This window comes from Orycteropus afer, unplaced genomic scaffold (assembly GCF_000298275.1).
Source record: "Orycteropus afer afer isolate SDZICR_OR568_19922 unplaced genomic scaffold, OryAfe1.0 scaffold00075, whole genome shotgun sequence".
NCBI classification, from domain to species: domain Eukaryota; kingdom Metazoa; phylum Chordata; class Mammalia; order Tubulidentata; family Orycteropodidae; genus Orycteropus; species Orycteropus afer.
This window is the reverse complement of record NW_006921662.1, coordinates 703,345-730,131: the sequence shown is the minus strand read 5'-3', so window position 1 is coordinate 730,131 and position 26,787 is coordinate 703,345. Positions and strand designations below refer to the sequence as shown.

Sequence of the window (26,787 nt, the reverse complement as noted above, 5' to 3'; positions counted from 1 at the left end):
CAAAAGTTGCAGTATTTTTCCTCAAAGTGGTCTTGCTTTGCCAGAAAATCACTTTTATTTGGCCTTTCAAGCCATGCTCTTGCAATTCCCACAAAATAATATTACAAGGGGTTTATATATAACTATTAAAATTGAGTGACTTGTGGTCTATCAAGGGATAGGTCAGATCATGGACCTGTTGAGAGGACCATGCCCTGAAATTGACAAGAAGTTTGAATATATAAGGTCCTATCCCACAGAGATTCAGAGGGACCTCACCACTATGAGAAGAGTCAGGAGAGAACTCATATTTGGAACCTGGAGAGACACTGTGTCAAGAAACTCCTAGACCTGCAAAATAGAGCTGTAACACTGAAGTTGCTGTGAGATGGATAGAAATAGTTGCAAGCACGTCAGAGCCAAGGAGCAAAGAATCAGCAGCAACAGTATGAGTGATGGGAACTCAGAAACCAGCTGTGATTTTCTGGCTCATAGAGAGAGATCTTAGGGCAGGGGCTTGCTGACAGGGGAGGGTGCCTCCAGTCACTTGTGGATGAAGCAAAAAGAATGGTAATACTTCTTTGTGCAAGGCAGAGTCCTTTGTGTGGTCCCATGCCGCAGCTGCTTGGCCCTCCCCCTTGGGCAGTCAGGGTCCACACAGGCCCTAGGGCATTATAGGTCTGGGTCGTATGGCAGGAACCAGGGAAGAGGTTTGAAATATCCTGTGCAGAGGTCTTCCTGTGGCCAAGGTGAGGCTCAGTGAGGCCCAGTGGCAGACTCTTATAGGACCCCCAGCAGTAGGGTGGTAAACACAGGCAACAGCAGTGATGTGATCATTGCATCTGACCTCAACCACAGTGTGCCTGCCCAGCAGCATAAGAATGGACATGGATAATTTGGGGGAAAAGTAAGCACTTTTCCTTTGAGAAACTATTCTTACTGTTTCCTGTTTGCTTTCCGTAGGTAATACTAATGATTTTCACTTTGCCAGCATTGTGTTAGTGTCTCATGTGTTCAGTTCCATCACAGAGGAATGTAGCACCTATGTAAGAGTGGATGCCAGTGGATGTATTTTCTACAGTCCTTTCAGTTTTAAGAAAAGCAGCATATCTGCAGGTGTAACACAAATAGCAGATAGACAGGCTATATTGGTAATGCCACTACCCTACTTGTTTCTGGAGAACCAAAGAAAATATGTGAGTGCCTTTTCCCAACATTGAGTAATGTTTCATCTCCTTTCTACCACAAAGTAGATCCCAAATCCATTCTCTGTTCTGCATCTCCTCAGCCATCATCTTTCTGAATTCCTACTATTTCTTACCCTACATAGTCTCACTGCTTCCTGTCTTGACTACCACATGCACAATATCCAGGAACAAAAACAATGTTTCATAAATGCAAATATATTTGTATCTTTGTTTTATGGTACTTTTTTTTTTATTCCAACTCTTTTATTACTTTTCATCAAGCATAAAATCAATCCAGTGCTAATATGTCCTAAAATATCCTGGATAATCTTGCCTTAGGCTCACATTTGGACTATACTTTTCTTGTCATAGCATTTCTCAAATACTTTTTTTTTTTTTTTAAGAGATTTGCACATATTGTTTCCTTTGCTTGGAACACTCTACATCCACTCATTTTTCACAGATTCAAGACTACATTTTATCACTGGAAAACAGACAACTGTTAGGTAAACATACAAGAGGTTTTCAAAATAGTACAGAGAACATGTTAATATCTGAAATGAAGATTTCCTGGCAGGAATTGAAGAAATTAGCACTCAAGTGGAAAGGCAAAAGCAAAAGTGTGGGAGTCATATAGCTGAAGAGGTTGTGATGAACCATAATTGAGTAATAATAATTATGCCAGCTGTAAGTCATTTGAAAAATTGCATTTAGGATTACTTGAAAACAATTTATATGTTAGTGACAAATCTGTGAAATACATGGCCCATTGGAAAAATTACTTTGATGCACTATTTTAAAGATAGATTATTACCTTTGGGTTTCAAACACTTTCTCTTTCCAATTTACATTAAATCAGAAGGACACACCTTGATTTTAATCAGCTTCCTTACAGTGACTATAGATAATTAAAATATCCAAAAAAGGAACATCTGCAGATTACATTATCCCAAAGAACTGAACACCAGAAAGAAGAAGAACAAAAGAACCGCACTTACCATAGCACGTGGGTGTGTCAGACCAACCATCATCACCACATACTATGGAGCCTGTGGTGCTTCCGCCTGTGTTTTCATAGCCATCACTGCATTCATAGTCCAGCTCGTCACTGAGCTTAAACCATGTGCTATTAACTTTGGCTCTGGCATTCTCAAATAATGGCATATCACAAGATTCTAATGCATGATAAAATTGAGGATTTCATTTCAAGTCATTTAATGGACAAGCTAACTGAGTAAATCCTATCCCAGAAACAAAAGCCTTTCCCGATTATTATGTGTTGATATATAATCACCTTCAAAAACTAATCTAAGAGGACCAAAGGTCAATTTTTCTCCTGAAATCATTACTATAATAGAAATATATGTTTATGTATACAACATTCTTCACATCACTTAAATCACCTAAATAAAGTTATATTAAGTAGATTTTCATCAATTCTATTTATATGTGCAAGTTTGTTACTTACTGATAATAAGAAGTCATTATCAGTGTATAATTCTTTTTCAGAAAATTATGATAATATATTTTTTTTTATTTCAGATGTCAATCTTATTGGCAGTTGAGACATAGATGCCAGAGAAAATGGATTAATTGGGTATGAAATTCTATGTATTTATTATATGACTTTTCTGTTCCATAATAAAACCCTATAATAGATATTAGATCACAATTTGGTATAAGACAAACGGATATGAAAGTAACCCTTGTCATATTTTTCTTTAGCCAGAGCTTATGCTAAACATAAAAATTAAAAACATAAATTAAAAGATATTCCACTGTAATATAGATATCTTATACTTCAGAAATATCACTAATTGGCCTTGGGAAAGTAAAATGCACAAATAAGGTAAAACAAGCAAATTGTTCATAGAGGATCCTTATAAACATCTAGGTAGAGGAACAGGGAAAATTTCAATACAATAAAATTTAGTACTATCAAGAAATGTTTCTCTTCATTACTTAGATATTTCTGAAGATTTTGCAAAAGGACAGCAGGAATTTTCATAAGTCAACCTCTTTTACAGCCTGGATTGTGTAAATTATAAAGGTCAAATTCTTCTTGGATTTTGCACTATGGACTCATCTCTTCACTGAAAAATGTAACATCAATGTGTATGAGAAGGACACCAATTGAGATTAGTCACCTAAACTCAGGTATAACACCCAGGAAAGTTTCAGCTGAAAACAAAACAAATTTACACCAGAATACACATGAGTATCCCTAACTTGTTTCTAAATCACAGGAGTGCTTTAAAGTAGGAAAAACTTGAACTGAAAAGATGGAATGATCCTGTATCCTATTGGTAATTGCTAAAAGATAGAAAAGATACAAATAACTCTATCTATCTAGATATGATTTCTACATTATATAGGAGCTCTGGTAGCACTTGACTGCTAACCAGAAGGCTGGCGGTTCAAACCCACCAGCCATTCCTCGGAAGGAAGGTTGGGCTATCCTACTTTCGCAGTGATACTGCCTCGGAAACCAAAGGAGGGGTCGCTATGAGTCGGGGGCGACTCGACGACAAATAACAACAACAATAACATATAAGATCTGTACATTTTTCTGGTAGCATAGTGGCTAAGACACTTGCCTGCTAACCAGACGGCTGGCGGTTCAAACCCACCAGCCACTCCTCGGAAGGAAGGTTGGGCAATCCTACTTCCGTAGTGATACTGCCTCGGAAACCCAAGGAGGGGTCGCTATGAGTCGGGGCCGACTCGACGGCACATAACAACAACAACAACAACAATTTCTACATTTGATATATGGTTTCTTCATTTTATCTATGACTTCTACATTAAATATAAGATTTCAACATTATATAATGGTTTCTATATCATCTATATGATTTGGGGAAGCTCTAGTGGTGTAGTGCCTAAGGCATGTGACTGCTAACCAGAAGGCTGGCTGTTCAAACCTGCCAGCCACTCCTTGGAAGGAAGGTTGGGCAATCTACTTCCATAGTGATACCTCCTTGGAAACCTAAGGAGGGGTGGCTATGAGTCAGATCTGACTCAAGGGCAGTGAGTTTATATTATATATAAAATCCTACATTATATATATATATAAGTAATTTCTCTTTTCTATATATATACATAATATATAATTAATTTTTCAAAGTGTTTTATTTATCCTTAAAAAGGAATCATGTCAGATTTACCCCTACCCTCCTATCCTCAAAGAAGAGAATTAAGCTAAACATTTGTAAAACTAAAATCAGGAGAGTGAAATTATTAAATTACTTACTAATACATTTAGGTTGAGTTGACCATCCATTTTCCAAGCATGTAATAGATCCTGATTTATTACCATCTGCTGTTACATATCCTTCTTTACACTTATATTGTGTTTGTTTATTTAAAGCATATATATACTGAGATTCAGAAATAAATCCATTCTCAATATTTATGTCTTCTTTTGAACATGTTTCTAGAGGGAGAATGTACAAGATATAGGCCAAAATGTATCAGATTATATATAGTAAATAGTTTATTTGTGCCAGTTATATCTATATAGTGTTATTTAAAAAATAGGTAAATGGCATGAACACTAAATAAAACACTTATTATCAATCTGTATAAAAATCTCAAGATTTAAAGACATGCTGTTTAAAAGAATGGAGCTCTAGGGTTGTAGTGGTTAAGGCATTTGGCTCCAAACCAGAAGGTCAGTGGTTCAAATCCACCAGCCACTCCATGGAAGAAAGATTAGGCAGTCTGCTTCCGCAAAGATTTATAGTCTATGAGTGGTGGTCATTATGAGTCAGAATTGGCTTGATGGCAGTGAGTTTGTCTATAAAAATCATTTTAAATATAGAATAACAGATAATTTAAAAGAAAAATGCCAGATAATGAAATATTATACAAAAGTAGAAAAGCTAGAGTGGTAATATAACAGACAAGAGAGACTACAAAAATAGAAATGTTATTATGCATGAAAAAGGAAATCAAATTATAGGCAATAAATCAATAAATGTGGACCTCAAAATAATAAAAAAAAGTCAATCCATCAAAAAGAATAACAATATGAATTGTTTTCCAGCTAAAAATAGAGTTTTAAAATAGAAGAAACAAAATAAAAGAACTGACAAAACCAAAGGAGAAATAGATACATTTGTAATTACAGTTAGAGATTTTAACACTCTTTTCTCAATAATTGATAGCATACATCAGCAGAAAATCAGTAAGGAAATAAATTACTTGTAAAACACTATCAAGCAAGTATGCATTCAAAATGTCAGAACACATATTATTTTCAAGTGCGTATGCTGGGCCATAAAACAAATCTGAACAGACTTTAGATGATTGACATCTGGGTATGTACTCCTACAATGCAAAGAGCCACAGACAAGGACACTGTTTGTGATGATAAGATTACTATTTATACAGAAGATTAATCCTGATGACACATGTATTTATCAAATCTTGTAGAACTGTACACCAAAATATGAAAAGACTTTACTGCAGGCAATTTTTTAAAAAAATATATATATAGGTATATATATATATTGACTTCAATTAAGGATATTAAATACAACTATACCAATATCTACATCCATTGCTTAATAGTCTACTATAGCTAATGAGCTCTGGTGGCATAGTGCCTAAGGCATTTGGCTGCTAACCAGAAGGCTGGTGGTTCAAACCCACCAGCTACTCTGGGGAAGGAAGATGGGCAATCTACTTCCATAAAGATACCACCTTAGAAATGCAATGGGGGTGGCTATGAGTCACAATTGACTTGATGGCAGTGAGTTTGTTTTTTTCTTGGTTTACAGCCAGTGAGAAATAATGATGGATCCTGGAGACTAACTGTAGACTCTAGAAGACAGAAACACAGAGCTTCTGGAACCATCTGTCAAAATGCTGTTTATGTTTAAGCTGTACAATAAGATAAATTTGGTATTCTGTCACTAATTTTCCTAATGTATCTTTTTCAATACCTATTTTAAAGAAAACCAAAGTATATTTGTATTCATGTAGGACAAACTATGGTACATATTTATGGGCTCCTACAAGTATATTTGAATTCTTCTGTTATTGCCTCAACATACTTATACTATATATAGATTTAATTCTACGTAGAAGGATTTATTCGTTATCTTGATATACTGTGACTATCTCAGTCTGAAGATCAAGCTAAGGCTTGTTAATCAGATAGCCACCATTCACAAAAAAAGAATGTGGATATTGGATCAAGTCCAACTCATGGAGACTGTGTATGTTTCAGAGCAGAACTGTGCTCCATAGGAATTTCCATCCTTTGCAAGTTGATTGCCAAGCCTTTCTTCCAAAGCACTTCTGGGTACATGTGAACCACTAACCTTTCAGTTAGTAGCCAGACACTTAACCATTTGCACCATGCAAGAATTCCTATACAAGCATCCTAAAAATAAATAAATAAATAAATAGAAACCCCACTGCTATCAACTAGATTCTGACTCATGGCAACCCCTTTGGGTTTCCAAGGCTGTAAATCTTTAGGGAACTAGATTGCCTCATCTACCTCCTGCAGAGCAGCTAGTGAGTTTGAACCGACAATCATATAAGCATCCTAGAGTGGCTAAATAACCTAACTAAAACACAGGACCCTAGCAAAACAGTGAAATTCTTAGCCATAAAGTGGGCCAGAGGAACTAGGGACATTCTTTAAGCAACCAACAATAACTGTGAGTAATCTTTTTTACCCTGCCAGCTACAAAAATCAAAGGGAGAAATCAAAAATCTGATCGCATAATTTGGTTTCTGGAGAAATACATACCACACCAGGGAATATTATTAGCCCCTATTAAACCATCTATACTACACAGGATCATTAAACTTTGATAGCATCTATGGACCATCTGTCAAAGGAATAGAAGCTTTGGGCCCCCTGTCAAGGGGACCTGTCAAGGAGCCCATCACTGGAAAGTAGACTATATTACCTTGCTACCCATGCTTCCAGGTAGATACCAATTTTCTTGCCTGAGGCATATATTCTGAATTTGAAGTTTCAGACCTAGTAACTGAAGCTAATGTCTCTAACACTACTTGAGGGTCACAGCAGAAAATATTTCAACCCTTCTGATCAGGGATCACATTTTGCTGCTGGTGCAATGTGATGATGGACTTAGAAGCATCATGTACAATGAACTGAATTTCTATACTTTATTGCTCAAAATATAGTACACTGATTAAAAAATGATTGGGTTGAAAGTGGTGATAAACGATCCAAAAGAACGGCTTGCAGGAATAAATTAATGTGTCAAAACTTAATATGCATGGAAATAAAAGGGGATCAGCTATGTATAAATTGTTGCAATGTTGCGGGGAAGATAGGAAATGTCTTAGTTCTCTAGTGCTACTATCACAGAAATACCACAAATAAATGGCCTTAACAAACAGGAATTTATTCTCTTACAGGTCAGGGGGTTAGAAGTCCAAATTCAGAGTATTAGCTCTAGGGCTAAGTGAAGACCCCTAAACTTTGGGCTTCAGCTCTGCTTCTTGCTCCAGGCCCACTGGAGCTGAAGGCATCCTTAATTCAGGCAGCTGCTTGCTGCTGAGGCTGACCAAACCAAGGTCAGCAAGTGGAATGATGGCAAAATTTCCAAACCAACAGGCACACAGCAGGCCATGGGTTCAAGTTCAGGAACAATTCCAAGATCTACAAGCAACATGGCAGATCACTGAGATGAAAACATCAAGATGCAGGATCCAGATGTGCCAAAAGCTAGAGACTTTCCCAGTTTCTTCATATGTTTTGGAAACAGTCCACATCACAAAGGCAACAACTTGTCTGCTCGCAGCAGATTGTACCCTGGAGGTGGTCACAATCTCATCATGGTGTCCAGCCATTCAAAGCCACAGCCCAGTAGCAGTTGACACACAGTCTTTACCACAGGAAAAATGGGGATATAACACAGGAAATTAAAACAAAAACAAAAATTTTTTTTTGCTATTTCTAAATATTTTCTTCACTCTGCCTTACACTATACACCTGCGCCCTAATTGCATTTACAAATTCTGAGGAAGGCTCAATTGTGATTTGAATCATAATGTTGTTGTTGTTGTTGTTGTTGTTATTTGCCGTCGAGTCGGCCCCGACTCATAGCGACCCCTCCTTGGGTTTCCGAGGCAGTATCACTACGGAAGTAGGATTGCCCAACCTTCCTTCCGAGGAGTGGCTGGTGGGTTGTTGTTAGGTGCCATCAATCTATTCTGTTGTACATAAGCGACCTTATGTACAACAGACGGAAACACTGCCCTGTTGCGTGCCGTCCTCACAATCCTTGCCGTACCTGAGCCCATCACTGCAGCCACTATGCCAATTAATCTCGTTGAGGGACTTCCCATTTTTCGCTGATCCTCAACTATACCAAGCATGTTATCCTTCTCCAGCGACTGGTCCCTTCTGACCACATGAGCAAAGTAAGTGAGACAAAGTCTGGCCATTCTCACTCCTAACGAGAATTCTAGCTGTACTTCTTCCAGGACACATTTGTTCTTTCTTTGGCAGTGCAAGGCATTTTCAGTATTCTTGGTCAACACCACAATTCAAAGGTAACAACTCTTCTTCAGTCTTTCTTATTCATTGTTCACTTTTCACATATGAGGCGATTCAAAATACTGTAACTTGTGTTAGGTGCATCTTAGTCTTCAAAGTGACATCTTTGCTTCTTAACACTTTGTTGTTGTTGTTGTTGTTGTTGTTGTTATGTGCCATCGAGTCAGCCCCGATTCATAGTGACCCCTCCTTGCGTTTCAGAGGCAGTATCTCTAGGGAAGTAGATTTGTTTTTTTGCAGCAAACTTGCCAGTGCAGTACATTGTCTAATTTCTTGACTGCTGCTTCCATGGGTGTTGATTGTGGAAACAAATAATACAAAATCTTTGACAACTTCAATCTTTTCTCCATTTATGGTGATGTTGCTTTATAAGTCCAGTTGTGAGGATTTTAATTTTCTTTATGTTGAGTTATAATCCATACTGCAGGCTGTAGTCTTTAATCTTCATTAGTAAATGTTTCAAGTCATCTTGACTTCCAGCTAGCAAGTTGTATCCTCTGCATTTTGCAGGTTGTTAATGATTCTTCCTTCAATCCTAATACCACATTGTTCTTTGTATAGTCAAGCTTCTCAGATTATTTGCTCAGCATGCAAATCAAGTAAATATGGTGAAAGGACTCCCTTCCTGGTTTTCAACCATGCAGTATCCCCTTGTTCTGTTCAGATGACAGGCTCCTGGTCTTAATTGTTCTGGAATTCCCATTCTTCTCAATGTTATCCATAATTTGTGATGATCCACACAATTGAATGCTATTGCATGATCATTAAAGCACAAGTAATCATCTGTCTGGTATTCTTTGGTTTCAGCCAAGATCCATCTGACATCAGCAATCATATTCCTCATTCCATGTCCTCTTCCAAATCCAGCTTGAATTCTGGAAGTTCCTTGTCAATAAACTGTTGCAACCATTTTTGAATTATATTATGCAAAATTTTACTTGCATGCACATTAATGACATTGTTCAATAATTTCCACATTGTGTTGGATCACCTTTCTTTGGAATGGGCACAAATATGGATCTCTTCTAGTCAGTTGTCCAGCTAGCTGTCTTCCAAATTTCCTGGCATAGATGAGTAAGCCCCTCCACAGCTACATGGCCTTGTTGAAATATCTCAGTTGGTATTCCATCAATTCTTGGAGCCTTGTTTTTTGCTAATTCCTTCATTGAACCTTGGATTTCTTCCTTCAGTACCATTGGTTCTTGATCATTTACTATCTCCTGAAATTAGTGAACATCAATCAATTCTTTTGGGTACAGTGACTCTGTGTATTACTTCTATCTTTTTTTGTATGTTTCCTGTATCATTTAATATTTTGTCCATAGAATCCTGCAATATTGGAACTCGAGGCTTGACTTTTTCCTTTTTCCTGTCAACTTGAGAAACACCAAATATATTCTTCCTGTTTGGTTTCCTTTGCAAATTCCATTAAAATACTTTGCTTTGTCATCTCAAGCAGCCCACTGAAATCTTCTGTCCAGCTCTTTTATTTTAACACCTCTTCCTTTTGCTTTAGCTACTCTCAATTCAAGAGCAAGTTTCAGAGTCTCTTCTGACATCCACATTGGTCTTTTCTGCCTTTCCTGTATTTTTAATGACCTTTAGCTTTCCTCATTTGTGATGTTCTTGATGTCATTACAGAGCTCTTCTAGTCTTCTGTCACTGATGTCCAGTGTGTCAAATCTATTCTTCAGATGGTCCCTAAAGTCAGGTGGGATATACACAAGATCATATTTTGACTCTCATGGCCTTGTTTTAATTTTCTTCAGCTTTAATTTGAACTTGCATATGAGCAGTTGATGGTCTATTCCAAAGTCTGCTCTTGGCCTTGTTTTGACTGATGATATTGAGTTTCTCCACCACCTTTTTCCACAGATGCAGTCAATTTAATTTCTGCATATTCCATCTGGTGGTGTCCAAATCTATTGTAGCCATTTATGTTGTTGATAAAAGGTATTTGTAATGAAGTCATTGGTCTTTACAAAATTCTATCATGTGATTTCAATGCTATTTCTGTTATAACTCAAAAAAACTAAATGCACTGCCTCATACTGACCTCTCCTTGGGTTTCTGAGGTGACATCACTATGGAAGTAGATTGCCCCACTTCCTTCTGAGGAGTGACTGATGGGTTGGAACCATCAGTCTTCCAGTTAGCAGTCAAATACCTTAAGCACTATGCCCTATTTTCAAACTACCAATGCTTTTTCTTTGTTTCTAATTTTTTCTTTCCAATCACCATTAATAATCAATACGTATTGATTGCATAAACCAAAAAGGGAGCTCTGGTGGCACAGTGCCTAAGGCATTTGACTGCTAACCAGAAAGCTGGCAGTTCAAACCCACCAGCCACTCCTTGGAAGACTGGGCAATGTACATCTGTAAAGATACCACCTCGGAAACCCAAGGAGGGGATGCTAGGAGTAGAATCGACTCAATGACAGTGAGTTTGGTGTTTTTTTGTTGTTTTTTTTTTCAAATTGAGTGCACGATTGGTCAATTTCAGACTGCTGAAGTAGGTAAAAATCTTCAGTTTCCTTATCTTTTGCTTTGGTGGTTGGTGCATACGTTTGAATACTAGTAGAATTAACTAGTCTTCCTTGTAGGCATGTGTCACGGACAACATTGTTCTTCAGGATAGACCTTTAAATGTTCTTTTTGACTATGAATGCAATGCTATTCTTCTTCAATGTGCCGATCCTGGAATAGTTGAATACATGATTGTCTGATTCAAAATGGCCAAAAACAGCCCATTTCAGCTCACTAATGCCTAGGATATTAATCTTTATGAGTTCCATTTCATTTTTGACAACTGCGGATTTTTCTAGATTCATACATAATACATTTCATGTTCCAATTATTAATGGATACTTGAAGCTGTTTCTTCCCATTTAGACTCAAGCCCCATCAGCAAATGAAGGTCCCAAAAGCTTTACTCCATCCATGTCATTTAGGGTGACTCTACTTTGAGAAGGCAGTTCTTCCCAGTCATATGTTGAGGGCCTTCTAAACTGAGGAGCTCATCTTCTGGCACTATGTCAGACACTTTCACAACTCTTCATAAAGTTTTCCAGTAATATATCAGAGAGTGTTTTTCTGCTACTCATAATGTTTTAACTTGTTGGGTCTTTCAGAACTGGATGGCCCCATCTTTCTTCCCTGTCTTAGTCCAGAAGTTCCTCAGAAACCTGTCCACAGTTGGTGATCCTGCTGGTATTTGAAATACTGATGGTATAGGCTCCAGTCTCACAGCACACACAAGCCTCTTTAGTAGAACAAACTGACAGACAAAGGTGTGTGAACCATAGTAGTATTTAAAAGTATTACTAAGTAGCCCATAATGATGCTTCTAAGTACTACTGACCAAATTAATGAAATTAATGATCTTGTCTCTTTCTCAAACAATGGGATATAGACGGTCATATATGTTTGTTTTTATCTAACTCTATTCCATATTATTGAACATGTACAAATTGGAAAACATTGACCAGAATCATGTTGTTGCCCTTTTTATGCATTAATCCTCTGGCTGGACCTGATGGCTTTATCTTTGTTTTGGTCACCAGGTAAAGGATATGGTGAAATTTAATGTTATTTGAAAAGTAGGGGAAAGGTTGTTGACCAAAGGGGAAACATGTGCACAATGAAAAAATGGAAAGCTAAAATTGTTTTGGTATCTTGTGAAAGGCTGAGAGAAAAAGAATATGATAATCTTATTTTTGTAATTGCAAATACTCATATAGATGCAGCTATTTGCATGCAGAAATACCCCTTTTTCTGAATTGAAGGTTCAGAATGAGTTCAGATTGAGATTATAAAAGTTTTCAATTTGGAGTCATCTGTGTGATACATTTTAATGATTCTAATAAGACTTTATTTGTGTGATAGAACTCCTAATGGGAGGTAACTTGTCTCCTGAATGCTCACAAAGTCATCTGTAACCTAGATGACAATGTGTTAGATACAGAAGAGATAAAATATTTCTTTGACATGCATGATTTGTCATATGATCTAGTACCTCAATGTTTTCAGAACTGTTGTCGTTGTTAGGTGCTGTCAAGTCATCTTCGACTTATAGTGACCCTATGCACAGCAGAACCAAACACTGTTCAGTCCTGTGCCAGCCTCACGATCCTTGCTATACCTAAGTCCATCATTGCAGCCACTGTGTCTATCTATCTCATTGAGGGCCTTTCCCTTCTTCATTGACCCTCCACTTTACCAAGCATGTTATCCTTCTCCAGGGAATGGTTCCTTCTGACAGCATGACCAAAGTAGGTGAGACAAAGTCTGGTCATTCTCCTTTCCAAGGGACATTCTGGCTGCACTTATTGCAGGACAAATCTGTTAGTCGTTTTAGCAAACCATGGTACTCTTAGCATTCTTCTCTAACACCACAACTCAAAAGCATGAACTTTTCTTTGGTCTTCCTTATTATTGTTCAGCTCTCACATGGATAAGTTGTAATTGAAAATGTCATGGCTTGGGTTAGGTGCACCTTAGTTTTCAAGGAGAGATCTTTGCTTTTCATCATTAGAAAGTGGTCTTTTGCAGCAGATTTGCCCAAAACAATATGTCATCTGATGTCTTGACTGCTGCTTCCATTGGTGTTGATTGCAGAAGCAAGTAATTTGAAGTCCTTGATAACTTCAATATTTTCTCCATTTATTGTGAAGCTGTTTATTAGACCAGCTTTAAGGATTTTTGGGTTTTTTTTTAGATTGAGATGTAATCCATACTTCTGACTGTAGTCTTTAGTCTTCATCAGTAAATGCTTCAAGTCATGCTCACTTTCAGCAAGCAAAGTTGTGTCATCTGCATATCACAGGTTGTTAATGAGTCTTCCTCCAATCTTTATGCCATACACTTTTTCATATAATTCAGCTTCCCAGATTATTTGCTCAGCATACAAATTGAATAAGTATGGTGAAAGCACACTCCCTTCTTGATTTTGAACTGTACAGTATCCCTTTGTTCTGTTTGAATGACAGCCTCCTGATCTACATATAGGTTCCTCATGAGTACAATCAAGTGTTCTGGAATTCCCATTCTTCTCAATGTTATCCATATTTTTTTATGATCCACACAATCAAGTACTTTTGCATAGTCTTTCAGGTAAGATCCATCTGACATCAGCAATGATATCCCTTGTTCCACATCCTCATCTGAATCCAGCTTGCATTTGTGGAAGGTCTCTGTCAATATACTGCTGCAACCGTTTTTGAATTATCTTCAGTAAGACTTTACTTGAGTGTGATATTAATGATATTGTTTTAAAATTTCTGAATTCTGTGGGATCACCTTTCTTTGCAATGGGTACAAATATGAATCTCTTCCAGTCAGTTGGCTTCAGAACTGCAGTTGACAAACCACTGCCTATGAATGAAATCTAATTTCTAAATAATGTTTCAGTGAAGCACAGTCACACTCATTCATTTCCACATTGTCTATGACTACTCTAATGCTATATTCAAGAATATAGTGAAGTAGCTACAACAGAAACCATGTGACCCACAAGCCAAAATTATTTATTATCTGACTCCTTACAAAAATTTGGTTACTACTGGTCCCTGTTCTGTACCATGTTTTTGTGAGGTAAAGAAAACTAGTAAAACTAAATCTAATGCCCGTGTACGGTGTCATGGTGGGCTTTCCTATCTCCCAACAGTAGCCTCAATGTTCACCAAGAGCCCTTATGGGGAGGTCATTGCATGCAAACTAGTTTATGTGATAGTGCACATTTTTGTAACCAAACACATTCTTAAATTGTGTTCTGTCAATAACTTAGTGTTATACCAATTTTATAGATAGTTTTATAGTGTCTAAAATTCTCCAAAAGTAGACAAAATTGACACAGGCCAGGATTTTGAGGACAAGTCAAATTTTACTTTAATGAATACATTCATGCTGGAGAAAATTAGTTATTGACCCATGTTAGGTGCTTGGAAGGGATATTACTTTAGGAGTTAGGGAAACAATGGTAGGCAGCCTAGACAGATAACACAATTTTAGAACACAGGTAAAACAAACTCAACAGACAGTACAACAGCATGACAGAGGAAACAGATGGGACAGAGCATTCATGCTGATCCAAGAGGAGCTGCTAAATACGTCCCTTCAGATAAAAGTAGGGTTAGTTCCAAAAGCGTGGTCTGGGATTAAAGCAACAGATTCAGAAGAAATGAGTGTATGAGAGACTTATGATTCTCCTGAATTTTTGCTTATGAGAATTTCTTAGTTATTATAAATTATATTTCTTATAGATAGCAAGCTCTGGTAGCTCTAGTTTGCATGCAATGACCTCCCCGTAAGGGCTCTTGGTGAACATTGAGGCTACTGTTGGGAGATAGGAAAGCCCACCATGACACCATACACTGACATTGGATTTAGTCTGTGGGGCTTTATAAATTGCAATTGTAATTTATCTAGGTGCTCTCTAACTTCCAAGACCGAGACATAAACAAAAAACAGATGTACCTAATAGTACAATTAATTCCAACTGGAAATTGATTATACTTGACTAAATTTTACCAGTAGAGGAAAGGTGACCAGTGATTCATGTGACGGTCATTGACATCCCATATCATTAAAACTTTTTAGAGCAGTGGTGTGGGTGAAGATTAAGTGTAAAGGGATATAAGATTACTCTCTTCTGAGATTAAAATTCTCTGTAATTTGATTGGGTTTATGGGTATCAGATTATATATGTTTGTCACTGCTTGCACACTAAACCTGTATGAATTTTATTTTATGTAATTAATGTCTCAATAAAGTTGATTTTTATATGAGCACTTGGAAATTAAACTTTAAAATATAATTGCTTAAAATTTTTAATGTGATTGAGTTGCTAGAAGACACCAAATAAAGCAATCTCACTGAATAGAAAATGAAATGTGAAAAAACATTTGAAAAAATATCAGAAAATGGTTAAATTTCATAGGATGGCAAACTAAATAACAGAAATTCCAGACAGGAAGAACGGAAAAAAATTAAGAAAGATAAAGAAACAAGATTGGCACTGCAAAGATTGAAAGGTTACCAAATAAGAGCCAAAACCAAATTTTAAGCAGGATTATTAATATTAAAATTAATTTTTTGAATTTTCAAATCACCAAGATAAAAAGAAAATTCTTAAATATTAAATAAATAATAAACATGCTACATATGTTGTTGTTATGTGCCGTTGAGTCAGACCTTTTTCAAAGCAACCCCTCCCTGGGTTTCAGAGGTGGTATTACAATGGAAGTGGATTGAGCAACCTTCCTTCCAAGGAGTGGCTGGTGGGTTTGAACCACCAGCCTTCTGGTTAGCAGTCAAGTCCCTTATGCACTACACTACCAGAGCTCCTTGTTATTTACAAGAAGTATAATTTATATTAACTAAGAAATTCTCATAAGCAAAAATGCAAAATAGAAAAAAATGCAGATATTCAAGAATATCAAAATAAATTTATTTTATGTATTTATTTTGTTTATAAATAAATTTATTATGTAACATTCATCTATAGGAAGGTTCAATATCATAAAGAAATCTACGTTCCATAAATTGATTTGGAGATCTAAGGTAACACCAATATAGTGGTGGTAAAATTATATTATATAATGGTGCATAAAGTTTTAGAAAGAACTTGTCAAGCTGATTTAAAATGTATATGTGACATCAAAGTCCAAAAAAAAATAAGAAAATGATGAGGAAAAAATATTAGGGTGAAGGGTGTGAGTAGGCCTCATACTTATAGTTAAAAGCATATTTACTTTTGCCAAAGCCTACAGAACTCATATTGATAGTTTTGTAATTAATAAGCTTGAGAAAAGTAAAAAAAACAGATTCCTGGGGAAAAGTTGACTTTTTTGTATTTTTAAGAAAAGAAATTTGATTATTTCCAATGTGAAAATCAACTCAAAATAACTTAAATACCTAAAGAAGAAAGATGAAATCTAAAAACTTTTAAAAACAAAACATAGTATAATCCCTCTACACCCTTGATGTAGAGAAATGTTCCTTAGATAAGACACACAGAGCATTAACCATGAAAAAAAGAATAACACTGAACGTAGTAAAATAAAAGTGGAACCCACAGAAGAGAAGAAATTGCTCATAATGCTTATAAGTGAAAGAAAATTGATATTCAGAATAGACAATTCCAACAAATACAAAAAAATCTCAAAAGGATAAATCAAGAAAAATTACCAATGGGTTTTTTAAATTAGATAAAATAATTACCAATAAACATGACTATATGCTGAACTCAATAATATAAGAAATGCATATTAAGACTATAGTGCTATACCATTTTACAACCACTAAATTTGTAAATATTAAAATGTAACATCAGATTTTTAAGAGGATGTATACCAGTAAGGAATTGCTGATAAAAATTTATACTGAGGAAGCCATTATGGGAAACAGCTAGGAATCACCTTCTTAGTGGAGCATACACAATGTCCAAAAAATCCATTGCTAACTATGTATCTAGTGAAGCACAGATGTATAGCAGAAATATATATTGTATTACTATCTGAATATATGAGTGACAATTTTAGTTAGAATTTTATAACCATTTTGAGTAAAGTAATTTACTGGTTTAATTAAATATTAAATGTAAATTTCTTTCATCAATATTAATATGTTCAAAATTATTTTACTGTATTCTTGACTAGTATCTGTAAATAGACTCCTTTAGTTTGCTAAATATTTATCAGGAAACTTGTATCTGAACTCATACACATTTGGATAAATAAACTAAATAGCTTCCATTGGCAAAGCAGGAAGATAACACATATATTTTGCAATGATGATTATGCGTCAGTCTGATAAAATCATAAAACTTCTGAGATGTTACTTACTGACACGTATGCATCTGGGAGGAGGGTACCAGTCATTCTCTGTACATTTAATGCTGCTATGTCCATTCGGAAGACTGTGGCCAGGATTGCACTGAACGTTTATGGATTCACCCTCTGAGTAATAATATTTTCTTGAATAAGGAACATATCCACTTTCCACTTCATAGAAATAGCACTTTTCTAAGGACCATTAAAAATAATAAATAATAAATGAAAAACATGAACTATGTCAAAATATTGAAATGTAAGTTATCTCTGCAATATTTCAATTAGATGTGTAAGAGTCTAAAAAATGCATAAATTAAAGGGCAAAAAATCATGATATTTACAATTGCTTGTTAAAAAAGAAAAATCAATATTCAGCACTATTTATCCTAGTTTTTAAATATAATATGTACAAAGGTACCTTAGAGATATTTTTATAAAGTTCCTACATTATTTCTCATTTGAGTTTCATCAATAGCTACTCACAAAAGAACAAATCTATGTTGGTGTTTTTGTCATCACATGATGCAGTCATAATTACTTCTGCATTCTTCTCTCTCCACTCATTGAAAGATTCATACATAAGTAATTTTAAAGAAGTTTACTTACTGATGCATGGAGTTTTTGGTGACCATCCTTCTCTTGTGCATTTTATGTAACCCCCAGAGTGACCCGAAGGAGTCGCAAAACTGTTATGGCAGTAATAGTAGAAAGATTTTCCTATCTCTGCTGGGAAGTATGGTCGATAACCATATTCATTATATAGATATCCGTGTTTTATTGCTGGAAAATCACACTTCACTTGGAATAAAATACAAAACAGTAAAAATAATATTTCATCTTAGTAAACTATCAAATTAGGTTTAAAGTTTTCATTAGTGAAGTATAATCTCTTAATAATTGTATACATTATATAAATTATACATTAGTAAAGTATAATCTCTTAATAATTGTATTTGATCATTGCATTATGAATTCTAGAACAAGACACATTATAGAAGTCAAATCACTGAAGTCCTGGAGAAAATCTTTCCTAATGATGATGAAATTTTCTGGATCATATGATGTATAAATTTATGTCTAGACTATCCAAGAGGAAAACTGCACAGACATATTTAATGTAGTGTCCTTGATGACACGTTTCTCAAGCCTGGTTGATTACGTGAGCATCCAGTTTAAAGGACTAAGGTGCTTAGTTTACCACTCAATTTATGTCTTCCCTCTTCTTTTTTTTCATGCCCATCAGAAATCAGAGCCCTGTCTTCGCATCTCAAATCTATTCAGAATGCAAAGATTTCATTTTCTTTACTTAAAGAGAAAAATTAGACTAAGAATATTTCTTAATATTCAAATAGTTAAGATTATGACAAAGTTTTGATTGCTTAACTCTAAATTTGAGAATGCGTTGTTTTTATAAGGTCTTATAAAATACTTTTTTAAAATGGAGTACAATGCAATTGTATTTACTGAATTATTATTTTATTTAGAGTAATATAGGAGCTCTGGTGGTGCAGTCAGAAGATTGGTGATTCAAACCCACTAGCTACTCCGGGGAAGGAAGATTGGGCAATCTACTTTAGTAAAGATTTACCACCTCAGAAACCCAAAGGGGGTTGCTCATTTAAAGTAATATTGACTTACATAGTTAAGTGCTGTATTATTACTAAAAGTTTAAACCTTTTAATTTTTAGGAACTTTGTAATTTTTATAGATAATTTACTGTTTTTAAGAGCAGACTAGGATTAATTTCTTTCATGAATTATGATATTCTTATCAGAAGAAAGTTTATGTAAAAATGCACACTCACAATGCTCAACTATTCTCAATCATCTTCACCTTTCCTATATTGAGTTCACTGGTTCACTGACCTGGTTACTTTTTCGTTTGGTTAAAGAATTTTCTTAAGTAGTTCCTACAGATGTGTCATATGGATAAAACTTTGAATGTATGCATATCCCAAATGTCTCTCTTTAACCAGAAGTTTGTTAGTGATACCTTCTCTAGCTATAAATCTGGGCTTACAGTCCATTTCTCTTACAATTAATAGATTTTTCCCAACTTTTTTGTAGCTTCCTGTGTTGCATATTAAAATGCTCAATCTATTTCAGAAATATTCATTATATGTTATACCAAACCGAATCAAACCCACTGCCATCTGTTGGATTCCAACTCAAAGTGAACCCACTAGGTTTCCAAGGCTGTATGTATTTAGGGAAATAGATTGCCTTATCTTCCTTCAACAGAGCAACTTCTGGGTTTGAACCACCAAACTTCTGGTTAGCAGCCAAATGCCTTATCCACTGCACCACCAGAGATCTTTATTACATAATATACATAATTCAAAATATACATAATTCTCATTTGGGCACATTTGTATCTGTTTTTTAATCTCTTTTACAAGGTGTTTCCCTGAAGTGAATGCAATATTCCACATAAGGTTGACCAGTATTGACACTGGCAAAACTAAAGGTAGACACCTTTCACTTCTTACTCCTCTGCCAGTGCAGGCTGTGGTCTCATTAGCAGTTCCATTAGTGTTGATTAGATCAGACTGTACCCTTAAACTGATCTTTAAATTGATTAAAATACCAACTCAAGAAAAACTCACTGCTGTCGAGTCAAATCCAACTCATAGCAACCCCTCCTTGGGTTTCTGAGGCGGCATCATTAGGGAAGTAGATTGCCCAGCCTTCCTTGTGAGGAGTGGCTGGTGGGTTTGAACCACCAGACTTGTGGTTAGCAGTCAAATGCCTTAGGCACTACGTCACCAGAGCTCCCATTAAAATATCAACTGATGTAAAAACCAAACCAAACTCATAATGACCCCAGTGTGTTTCCGAGGTTGTAAATCTTTACAGAAATAGATTACCCCATCTTTCATCTGTGGAGCAGCTGATGGGTTTGAACTGCTGACCTTCTGGTTAGCAGTCAAATGTTTTTCCCACTATGCCACCAGAATTCCTACTAAGTGACAGAGCTGTTGCTAATAAGTCTATATAAGTGCAGTTGATACCTTTCACCCAAGCCCAGGATCTTATAGTTATCACTGCTAAAATTCATCTTACTAGATTCAGCCTAGTACATAGGATTCTTTTTGAATAAAGACTCTGTCCTAATTTGGATTTACTATCTTCAGCACTAGTGTCATTTCTAATTGTGAATTTGTACTGCATTTCTGTTAAAGTGTTAGACTATTCAATAACACAGATGAGTAATGAAGCAAATATGCAAACAAAGTCCTGCATTTGATTTTCATGTAATAATATTTAAAGAAATAACAAGCTATTTGATAAACTACTCAATAACTCCATCTTGTCCATAAGAATTCCAGAAAGTCTCTTCCTGAAGTCCTGATAAATTTTGGCCTCAGTTGATCCATGTAGAGTTGGCTGGTCTATCATTTCCTTAATTCAATCATAAAATTATTTAATATTTTACTCTTAATTCTTATGCATATTGAAATCTGTTTCATAGTGACAATAACTTCACTTCTTAGAAACTTACACTTTGGATAATTTGTTTTGGTATGATGTCTGTATTAACATTGAGTTAATTGGCCTATCATTTGTATCATTCTTTTTTCTTTATTCATGGAATATCTAGTGTAAGTTTGGTACACTTTTACAGTGTACTACAAGACAGAGACAAAGGAATGTAATAGAAACATAAAAATTTAGACAAAACCAAAGGCAACATTCCCAGAAATATAATTCTATGTTGAGTGACAATTTGCAATGTGTAATGAATTTTTAAAATTTTACAACTTCTTCAATACTCCTTCTTCCAAGTGATGGAACCGAATTTCCTTCCATTTGAGTGTGGGCTTGATTTAGTAATTCACTTATAAAGAAAAGAGCTGAAGAGACAGTGTTATAAAAGGGAACTGAGACTTCCTCCTTTCTTTCTCAGCTCACTAGCTCTGAAGAAAGTTAGCTGCCATCCAGGCAATTTATGAGGAGGCCCATGTGTCAAGAAACTGATGCCTCCTCCAAAAGCTACTTAAGGGGGACAACTTAACTGGGCAATCTAGTCAAGGGTTGGAAGATTGCAGCCCTGGTAAACATACTGCAATCAAAAGAAGAATGTCTGTCTTAGAACAGTCCAGCTAAGCTACTCTTAGATTTCTGTCTCATAGAAATTGTGAAATAACAAAGATTTGTTGTTTAAAAAATCAATTTGTTTTTTGGGAAATTTTTTTGCACAGCAATAGATAACTAATATAGTAGGTATTAGGGTAGTGTTATTTTTCAATGCTTTAATTCAGATGTTGGGAGAATTATATTATTTAGAGAAATATATATTCCTATACACATGACAGACACACATATATATAATCTTGAGTGGCTAAACAACTAGGAGTATTTAACATACAACAATGTATTTTTGATTATACTTGGAAACACCTACTTTGAAAAGCAAAGAGTCTTACTAAAATGTTCTAATTTAAATATACATACAATAAGAAAAATATTTTTTTTTATCTTGTCTATGTTTTTTAGTAAAAAGTCATTTCAGAATTTAAAAATAGATGACATGAATAGAACTTACTGGAACATCTTGGTGTAGGTACCCAGCCACTGCTAGTACATCGTGACTTATTTCCGCTTACTGCAGGTAAAAAGCCATATTTACACGTGTACTGGATTTCATCTTCATTTCTGTGGGTAATCCTTTGAGGTGTGAAGAAACCATTTGCAATGTAAGGAGGATTACATATGACTTCTGAAAAGAAATGGAAAATACTACATGAAAATTTAAAATTTATATTTTCCAATATAAATTGGAAATGAAGCATGAATAGGAAATATACTTTGACTTATTTGGTGACACGTTTATATACAAATCTTCTAACAGTGTTTAGAATATTTGTGAGTTGTATTTTATTTTATTTTTCTCTTCACCCAAGTTACTATGTGTTTACCATTTAATTAGTGGTTTACTCCCTTCCCCATCTACCCCTCCTAACCATCAAATAACTATTTTTTTTAATGAAATTCTTTTCTTGATTTTTCACAATAGTTCTCATACAATAGTTGTCATTTTGTTACTGACTAACTCTACTCAGCACAAAGACCTCTAAGTTCATCCATGTTATCAGATGTTTGGCAGATTCATCATTGTTGTTTAACATTGCTTAGTATTCCATTAGGAGCTCTGGTAGCATAGTGCCTAAGGCATTTGACTGCTAACCAGAAGGCTGGTGGTTCAAACCTACCAGAAAGTCCTTGGAAGGAAGGTTGGGCAATCTAGTAGTGCTACCACCTTGGAAACCCCAGGAGGGGTCACTTTGAGCTGGGTCTGACTCCACGGCACACAACAACAACAAGAGTATTCCATTGTGTGCATGTACCATTGTTTGTTGATCCATTCCTTCAATGATGGGTATTTAGGTTTTTTCCATATTTTTGCTATTGTGAATAGTGCTGTGATGAATGTGATGAACATGGGTGTGCACAGAGATATATTTTTCTTCCTGTAATTGGGAGTTGCACTGGCCTTACTATAATAGAATAACCTAGTCTGAGGGTTTGGAAACCTTCTGTAAAGCACCAGAAAGGAGTTCTCTGTCACAATTAGTCAGCTCTGCCATTGTAGCACAACAAAAGACAGAGATGGTACTATGTGCAATGACTATGGCTGCATTGCAATTAAACTTTATTTGTTAAAAAGGGGAAGGTATGTTTTAACCAGTGAGCTATAGTTTGCTACCCTTTGACCTAGTCTATCTCAGTTGATAAAGCTCCTTGTCTTGCCTCTCCAAGAATTCTGCCGAAAGTCACATGATGTCTATTTGCTGGCACTTTGTAATTTTGATTAAAAGCCTTCTGTAGAAACTCAGCACTGCTTGAAACACATTTATATGCCCCTAATATACTTCTTTTTTTCCTAAAGGAACTGTCCCAAAGCTCCTTACTTTCCTCAAGCCCCCTAATCCAATTGCTCCTTCATCAACAGATAATAAACCTTTGTGTCCAGATTACAATTGAGGCTATCAATTGTGACAATCATGACTTCCTTTCATTTGTTTCCAAAATTCTCTCAACTTTATTTGTATTTATTTCATACTTAAGCTTCTTGTTCAGTCTTAGATAATGAGGGGTTTCTTTCAAATCCAGCCTAGCTTCTCTTCTTCACGTCTTTCATTATCCCATGCATCTTAAACCATTGTTTATTCCTTTCCTTTTTATCATGCTGGGGAGTTCTGGTAGTGCAGTGCCTAAGACACTTGACTGTTAACCAGAAGGCTGGAGGTTCAAATCCACCAGCCACTCCTGGGAAGGAAGATTGGGCAATCTACTTCTGTAGTGCTACGACCTCAGAAACCCCCAGAGGAGTTGCTATGTAAGTCGGATCCGACTTGATGGCGATGAGTTCTGTTTTGGTTTTTGGTCAGTCTCTCTCTCTCTCTCTCTCTCTGGCAAAATTTATATGCAAGCTTCTCCAATTTTAAACCATTTCTCTCATGGAAAGATGTTCAGTGCCAGAGAGTTAAACTCAATTCTCCACTGTCCAGTGAAAATTAAAAATTATATTTGGAATATTATGTTTTAATCAGAATACTGCATGACCTTGTCCTTTCATAAACAAGAACCTCAAAATAGCATGTTATGATTACTATCTCCTCTTCATCTCATTTATTCTTTTAAACATTCCTATCTGGCTACTAATAATACCTCCTTTGTACTGGCATTGCTCTGACAAAAGTCAAAAATATTCTCCAATTTCCAAATTCAAAAATTCTTTGTATTCTACATATTACATTGGTTGGCATATGATATGGGCTCCTTGGTTATTTGTTGAACTGAACTGATAAATTTCTCCGTAGTGTTCAAGACTGTTGATCACTGATTTTAAAAAATTTTCCAGTGACACAGATTGTTACATTTTCCTGCTTATTCTCCTTCTCAAACATTATTTTTACTTCATTTTATATATTTTATTGATAATTTTCCTCTATTCAATTTACATTTTAATCCCTGTCTATATCATTTTTTGTTATGATGAAAGTAAAAGGCTACATACTGCCTTCAGTACAGGTTACATTTGATCATTAAAAAAAAAAAAAATGAAATCCTTTCAAGTGGACCAATAAACATCATGATAAATGGTGAGGAAATTAAAGTTGTCAAGGATTTTGTTCTACTTGACTCAACAATCAATGCTCATGAAAGCAGCAGTCGAGAAATCAAACAATTTATTGCATTAGGCAAATCCTTGGCAAAAAACTTCTATAAAGTTAAAAAATCAAAAATGTAGCTTCATGACTACGATGTGCCTGTCTCAAACCATGGTATTTTCAATCGCCTCATATGCATGTAAATATGGACAATAAAAAAGGAAGAGTGAAAAAAAAAATTGATGCATTGAAATTGTGGGGATGGCTAGGAATTTTGAATATACCATGAACTGCAGAAGAATGAACAAATCTGCTCTTGAAGAAGTACAACCAGAATGCTTCTTAAAAAAAAAAAAGATGGCAAGAAGTTCTCTCATTTACTTTGTGCACATTATCAGGACGATCAAGTACTGGAAAAGGATATCATGCTTGGTATATTAGAGGGTGAGCAGAAAAGAGAAAGATCCTCAGTAAGATGGATACAGTGGCTGCAACAATGGGCTGAATCATAGCAATCAATGTGAGAATGACACAGACTGGGCAACGTTTCATTCTGTGACACGTGAAGTTACTATAAGTTGAAGCTAACTCAAAGGCATCTAACAACAACAACTATTTTATATACCACTTTTTCAAGACCACAATGGCTTGTCTGTCCTTTGATTGGACAGACTGGATAAAACTGTTGTTTATTTCACTCACTGTGGCAACCTTCATCAAAAGTTAACTTACTCCTTTTCATAGATGTTTACAAATGTCTCAAGAGTAACACCATCATCTTATAGCTCTGTCTTCTTTCTCTTCTTTTTATGGTATGATTTTTTAAAACTCTTCAATTATTTATATGTTCTTGTCTAGGCCATGATAGTTTAAACCAACTTTTTTTAAATGCAGAATGCTTATTAAAACATAATATTCCAAACATAATTTTTAATTTTTGGTGGATAATGGAAAGTTGAGATTAATTCTCTGGCATTGAACAACATCCTTCCATTAAGAAATGTAAGAGAGGAGTTCTGGTAAGATGGCAGAATAGGCAGAAAGACTGCACAGACCCTCTTCAACAAAGAAAAGGGGAACCAATTAACACAGATACAGAAGATAATCCCAGATCCCTGAGCATTGAAGGGAAGGATATAGATGTGAACTAAACTCCAATTAGCAGAAGAATGTGCATGAAAATACCAAAACAGGAAACACACAGAGCTGCAGTCTGACAGGGATCCTAATGGCACAGATACCTTGGATATGGCCGAGTGGTGGTAGGACCTAAGAATTAACCTAAAAATCAGTCCGGCTAGCGAGGAACTGCATGGAGGACTGCTCTGGTAACTGGGGAATAAAAGAGGAAGCAACAAAGAGGAAGGTGGTTTGAGCTGTGGACTTGTGTCTGTCCGGAGGGTGCAGCCATTTTGAATGTTTACAAACGGTTTAATCATATTGGATATTTAAAGTGACAACATTCTCCCAGATTCCAGGGACTTAAAAACAGGCTCCACTTACTGGGAAACCCAAGCACACTCCAGAACCAGACGACTGGAAAGGTGTGACATTCCCCTTGTTATTCTTAAACCCCACACCCTCTTGGAGAATGGAGGTGCAGCCATCCCTCACTCCCACCCACTTTCTGGGCCAGCAGGAATTCCATCCCAGTCTCTGTGCTTGGACAGAGCCTGGGTACCCTTCCGCACCCTGCCCCGAATTTTTCTTTTCTGTTTTCTACTTTCTTTGTTTTCATCTATTTAAAAACTACTGTTATTATTATTATCACTTTTGTCCTTTCTACTATTATTATTTTTCTTCCCCTCACAGGTGCAGTTTTCAGCTTATTTTCTTTTCCCTGTTTCTGGTTGCAATTTTTTTTTTCTTTATCATAGTTTACCCCATTTCTTGTTTTTCTGTCTGCATTTTTCCCATTTTTTTCTTCATTTCTCTTCTTCTCTACCTTATTTTCTCTCATTGTCCTCTCCCCAGATATTGCAGGTATTTTGTTTTTTCTTTTCTTTTTCCCTTCTTTCTTTACTTGTTTACTGTTCCTGAGTGATTACATGGTGTATTTATTGTCCATTTGTTTTTAATTTTTTGATGGTTATTCAATTGCTATTTTTGTCTAACTGAGTGG

General features: G+C 35.7%; 1 protein-coding gene across 1 annotated transcript in view; it reads right to left on the bottom strand.

Annotated features, from left to right (window-relative positions):
* The window catches only part of LOC103197276 (complement factor H), a 99,808-nt gene that overhangs the window by 33,330 nt on the left and 39,691 nt on the right, over window positions 1-26,787 (bottom strand). The window contains exons 7-11 of the mRNA XM_007941176.1: window positions 22,097-22,270; window positions 18,158-18,349; window positions 17,564-17,743; window positions 4,420-4,602; window positions 2,165-2,341 (exon numbers count right to left, since the gene is read on the bottom strand). Coding sequence (XP_007939367.1) covers window positions 2,165-2,341; window positions 4,420-4,602; window positions 17,564-17,743; window positions 18,158-18,349; window positions 22,097-22,270 — 906 coding nt within the window. The remainder of the gene's footprint in view (window positions 1-2,164; window positions 2,342-4,419; window positions 4,603-17,563; window positions 17,744-18,157; window positions 18,350-22,096; window positions 22,271-26,787) is intronic.